The sequence below is a fragment of the Nelumbo lutea genome, chromosome 1 (genome assembly GCF_056320005.1).
Source record: "Nelumbo lutea isolate HS-2025 chromosome 1, American lotus-T2T, whole genome shotgun sequence".
Taxonomy (NCBI): domain Eukaryota; kingdom Viridiplantae; phylum Streptophyta; class Magnoliopsida; order Proteales; family Nelumbonaceae; genus Nelumbo; species Nelumbo lutea.
The window spans coordinates 188,783,432-188,789,431 of NC_142684.1; the positions used below are offsets into that span (position 1 = coordinate 188,783,432).

The 6,000-nt window shown below is 37.1% G+C and overlaps 1 protein-coding gene across 2 annotated transcripts in view; it reads left to right on the forward strand.

The window, feature by feature from the left end:
* The window catches only part of TPP2 (tripeptidyl peptidase ii), a 109,587-nt gene extending 104,756 nt beyond the window's left edge, over positions 1-4,831 (forward strand). For both annotated transcript variants that reach the window (XM_088961715.1, XM_088961716.1), the window contains 4 exons: positions 1,434-1,532; positions 1,839-1,931; positions 3,820-4,032; positions 4,314-4,831. In XM_088961715.1, coding sequence (XP_088817841.1) covers positions 1,434-1,532; positions 1,839-1,931; positions 3,820-4,032; positions 4,314-4,472 — 564 coding nt within the window. In that variant the 3' untranslated portion in view covers positions 4,473-4,831. The remainder of the gene's footprint in view (positions 1-1,433; positions 1,533-1,838; positions 1,932-3,819; positions 4,033-4,313) is intronic.
* The last annotated feature ends 1,169 nt before the right edge of the window (positions 4,832-6,000 follow it).

A 6,000-nucleotide genomic window follows, 5' to 3' on the forward strand; every position in this document is an offset into this window, starting at 1 on the left:
TCCTTATATGACACGACCAGACATCTCATATGTCGTGAGTATAATCAGTCAATTTATGCATATTCCTATAGAGTAGAGACACATATGAAGGTATCCTCTTTGTGCTACTTAAAGGGGACCCAGGAAAGGGTATCCTCTTTGCTAAGCATGGACATATGAAGTTGGCTCATGGGGTTTCAGAGTTGTTGCGGCTTAGGTCCCTTCTAGAAGAAATGGGCATCACATATGATAAGCCCCTAATGTTGTACTGTGATAATCTGCTTGAGGGGGAGTGTAGAGATGATGGGTCGAATGAGCCTTAATCTTCTTTATTTAATTGGTGCTGTTATTAGTGTGTTATGTTTCAGTTAGTGGGCCTTAGTTTATTGGGCTACTTTTCTTTCTTTTTATTGTCTATTAAGTAGATTCCCATTTGAGGGCACTCTTGTAATTGTATCTGAAATTTTACAATCAGATTAATAAAAATTATTAGGAGACTGAAGAGAAGATTGTTGAGCTTTCTTCTTTCTTCCCTTTTTCTCTCCTCTTCTCTTCTTCTTCTGAACTCTCTCTCCCTTCTTCCAACATCTCCTATCTTTTGGTTTATTTTCAGAATTGGTGTAGGTGTGATTTACAATTCTAAGTGAAAGTGAACCCCTTTGCAGCTGTAAATGAGTCAAAAGATCTAGTTCATGTGTGGACTTGGCCCCTGAGCTCAAATTTTGACTTACAAGCCAACCATGAGCCTCAATCTTAGCTCATTCGGCTAAGTAAGCCTGAGCTGTGCTGTGGTGGGCTTAGATCAGTTTAATCTCACCTCATTTAGACATTATAATATGCATAGAATAAACATAAGTCCTATTATTTATTATCACTAAAATTAGTTGTGAATTTTTGTTTATGGGCTCTGTATTTGGGCTTTGAATGGGCATGATATCAAAAAGGTTGAATTAGTCAATCGACCTTGATCCAGGCTTTGGTGAGCTCAGCTTTGATCTTGCCGCCTTAGAACTATCAAGAGTTCAGCCTAGCCTGAGTTTAAGTTTTTCAGTTTGTAGGTTGAGCTGACAAGTGTTGATACTCAAATCCATCATGCCACATTAAGGTGAAAAAGAAGTCTGCCAGATATTGAAGTGGAGACTCGGAATCAAGATGCAATCTGCATGGACCCAACTTGTCCTTGCCCTTCATGTCAATTTTACATTTCCAACTAAGTAGTGCACTTTCTGTGAATGAGAAAAATGTAATGAATTCTCTTTCATGTTTAGTTTAAGACTCTTTGCTTGATATTACCAAAGAAAGGGGAAGTACCATGGTTATTTCCTAGAAATCAGATGTATTCTAGTAATGTCTTGATATTGCTGCTTTACCATTACTTCTGGTTTTTCCTTTATATTTGTTTGATGTACAATTACTCAGTACGTTATATCTCACTATGAACTATCACTCTGCAGGTTATACATGCAGCAAATGATGTAATTGATAGCATTGACAAAGATGACTTGGCAAAATATTTTTCAGTGAAGAGTGATCCTGAAGATGATGAGGCAGAGGTACATTTGTTTTCCATTTTATGTCTAAGGTTCTGTCAAAGACATTTTGGTATAGGGAAATATTTAGGATTTTTGTTCTGGTAATCTGATAAAACAGCCACCTTTGGTCTAAGAACACAAAGAAATGAATATAGGCAGTTTTGGATGATGTGAAGAATGCTGAGCACATTATAGCATTTTCCCTAACCTATAGTTGCCTTCAATTATTCTCTTTAGGGTTTATGTTATCCTTGTATAACTTATATTGTTCAGTGCTGCTCTTTCCAAGAGAATTCATGTCATGTTTACCACTGGCTTCAATTGTAGAAAATCAAAAAGAAGATGGAAGCAATACGTGACCAGTTAGCAGATGCACTGTACCAAAAGGGATTAGCACTTGCAGAGATTGAATGTTTAAAGGTGGGAATTGCACCATTTCCTGATATCTGGCCATTTATTTACCACTGGCTTCAATCTGTTCTACATGGTGCAACTCATATGTTATAGCATCTTAGAATAATTTATTTATGTGTCAGAGCATTCTGGGCCAGCAGCAGAACCTATAGAGGGGCTGAGGCTATCATAATGCACCATTTTTCCCATGCAGAGACTGGACCCACCACATTCTCAATGTCACCTAACCTATGAATGGGCTGTGTTACCACATAACTTGCTATGTGTTCCATGTTCAGAGACTAGGCCTACCACGTTGTCATTGTTGCCCAAGAGACTTTGTTTGCCGAAATAATCATGAACAGAAGATTTTAACTATCTCTTTGCGGTATTTTGTGAATTTTTCAAGCTTTAAGAAAACATATTTTCCACTGCCAAAAGTATAAAGGCACCAAGTTGCTTCATCTAATCAAGCCATCTAGGTCTTGTTCATTGCCTTTTCCTTATCCTATACCATTCCATGGATCCCTTTTTGTCAGCCCCAGGACATTGCCTCTAGCAAGGTTCAAAATTTCGCAACATATCGACCGATATGTATCGTTCCGTCAAATGTCTGATACACGGAACATATAGAAACCAATTGTCTCGTTCCTTTATGCTTGTATTGAGCTGATATGAGACCGCTTCAGGTCTGAATGACCTAATACAAGTCGATACTCTAATGTATCAGCCGATACATTGCAAATTAATTACTATCCCTCTCATTAATCTTCCTTTTATTTTTAATCCTTCTAATTAATTTCTTTCCCTCTCTCATTAATTACTATAATTACATTAATTACTCCCTCCCTCTTTCTCTCTCTTTAATTTTAAGACAAGTTTGTATTTGAATTTTGAAATTGGCATGCTATTCTAATGCCTAATGCACATAATCACAGGTGTAAAAGCTAAAGTAGGCCACAAGAAGATTTGAACCTTGGTCACACTTTTACAATGCCCATACCACACCCAAATCCATTTTGGTGTTCAAATGTTATCCATTTTCATCCTTAAATAAACTTTTTCTTTCTAGTGGATGTTTATTGGGGTATTATAGGACAGGTCGCACCTACGTCTTTTATGTATAAAATATTATATATCACATTTTATATTAAATAACGTATAATATGCATATATATTTTTTTATGCATTATATATTTATATAATATAAAATGTTACACGCCAAGCCTGAACATGAAATCCAACTCCAAACTTGGAATTTCCGAGTTGGGTTGGACTTGGACCGAGATGATCACCCCTAGATGTTTGTTAGTAAATGCTAAAATTGATTATTAAAATTTATATATTAGCAAATATTGAGACAAATTATTTTGATTTTCTAAAAATCAAGGTATATATGCACAAATTTTAGTTTTTCCACCATTTTTCAACAGTTACCGATTATGTCCCGATCTTTCATACTTCATGTGAACCATTAAAGTAAGGTTTTAATGTTTAAACAACTTATTTATTGTGATATATACCTTGTAGTCTTGTACTTTATGGTTATTACTATATTTTTTAGGATTTATTTGAGTTTCATAGCGTATCCTGATACATTTCTTAAAATTGCCTTTCCAATACTTTAAACCTTGGCCTCTAGTTTTCAAATTTAACTCATATTCGGAATAAAGGAGCACAAGACCTTGGATTGTGGTGTACTTCCATATTCTTGCTGCAGCATTTTTCTAGTCTCACGGCCAGAAAAGTATTTGGCAAATTGACAAAGCAAAGAAGTATCTTTGTTGTCTTTATAGTTGTAATTTTAGCCTCTCTATCTGGCAGCTGATGCTTTGTTATGGTCCTATTGTCTGAAAATCATTATATAGTTGTGGATCTTGAAAGTTATATCAGTTTTGTAATTTTTACTTTGTAGCAAGGTGAGAAGGAATTGAGTGGAACTACAGCAAGCACTGAAGCTTCAGACCAAGCAAGACAGGAATCTGCACCAGACTCTGGTAAGCAGCAAGATCTATTTGAGGAGAATTTCAAAGAACTAAAGAGATGGGTGGATGTACAGTCCTCCAAGTATGGTATGCTTTCAGTTGTACGTGAGAGGCGTTCTGGAAGGCTTGGAACAGCACTTAAGGTCATTTACACAAGCATCCCTGTTATCTGTTATTATCGTTTAGAACAAAAATGCCAGAGTGATTAAACCATTTGTTTATGTAGTGCCTGTATCTTTCATCCTGCTGCAGGATCATAAATCATTTGATCACCTTTTCTCTTTAAGTTGGGAGGCTTTATGGTTTAGATAGTTTTGCTTGTCTTTTATTGAGATTATTCATTTTATATAGGAAGTGCTATCAGAATTTTAATATCCTTTTACGGTTTTACCCTAATCTCGTTATAAAATGAACATTGGAACAGGTACTGAATGATATTATTAAAGAAGATGGGGAACCCCCAAAAAAGAAGCTCTATGATCTGAAGCTCTCTTTGCTCGATGAAATTGGATGGAGCCATGTGGCCTCTTATGAGAGGCAGTGGAATCATGTTCGCTTCCCTCCAAGCTTGCCTCTATTTTGAAGGGTTCTTCCCTCAGTACTACAAGAATTTGCACATAGGGTCGAACTGAATTGAATGCTTTAATCAGTGAAAGGACTGTGGGTCAGACTTACCATGATTTCTAAAGGGTATCTTCTCTCTGTTTGCAGTTAATAAATGAATCATGATTTCTAGTGATGAAACATCTTTCCATACACATGCATTAACATGCTCGTGTATTGGTTTGGTGGTATATCTGAGGATCTGCGGTGGCTAGAGGATCGTTGGTTCTGTGCTTTTACAGTTGTGCTTGACTCCTTAGGATTTATTTAGGAAAATTCACTTCATTGTTTATTTCGGATTGGAAAATGTGTAGTTAAATAAAAATAAAATTTATTTCAGTTGGAGGTTTTACATTGTCTTAGGGAATAGGGGTCTGGAATCAGAATCAGAATGGCCCGTTCCCATTCCAACCGTTTGGTTAAGCTGAATTGGAAGTGGAATGGTCACTCCCTCCCTCCCCCTTGCAATCCCATTCCAGCTGATTCCAATCCGATTTTGATTCCTGTCTTGAACCAAACAGGCTATGGGAATAAACCCTGATTCCAAGTTTCCAACCGTAAACGGACGCTTACATGCTTAACATTATGTCTAGGTTTATTACAATCCCATCACCCCCTTGTGTGGTCTGTCTCCATTGGCGTCTAACTCTGTGGCGCTTAAACAAAGCATAAAACAATTTCTATCATTCGAGCAGAGTGGAGGAATATGATTTGTTCTGCGTCAACCCCACTTGGGTGAACTGTAGACGATGATGATGACGATGACATAATGGTTATTTTCAATGTTTTAAGGATCGGATGGAAATGATCAGCCGGAGTTGGGAAATATTTCGATTGGGTTCAACTGATTGTCTGATATAATAAAAAGTAAAAACTCGAATATGGAAATGCTAGTGGAACGTGGAATTCAATGATATTAAGATCTTGTGGTATCGCAATGTATCGACCAAATTGGAAAAGCTGCCATGTATCGATACAAGAAGATACAAATGGAAAGTCCAGGAATACTATATTCAGGGTTCATTTGTCCTTTCTCCTCCCAGTGGAATGCCTCCTTTCCCCACTTTTATACCTCCCCCTTTCCAACTGCTAGTTTTCGTTGGTTTACAACATTGAAGTCGCCCTTGTCAAATGGTATCTGCTTCTTGTATCAAGTGATAATACACAGGTGCAAGAAGCACATCCTGATCCATGGCTTGTCACCTCCAGTTCCAGGAAATTCTTGGAGCCATAAATCTGCTACCAGCAAAATGCTCCCAACAATGTCTCAGCGGACCATTGCAGCTGCACACTGGGAACATCTCCCATATCATTCATGGGTAAAAATGTTCTTGATGTACAGTTGCAATGGCTAGTTGGGACATTGTTGATAGTTGATCCAAACTTCATGTTTTGAGCATCGGCGTTAGGAGCTACAATCTGTTTATTTAAGTCACATCCAATTAGTTAATACTGAGCAAATTTTTCAAACTACGGAAATTGACTAATTATATCCCTATTGTTTCAGT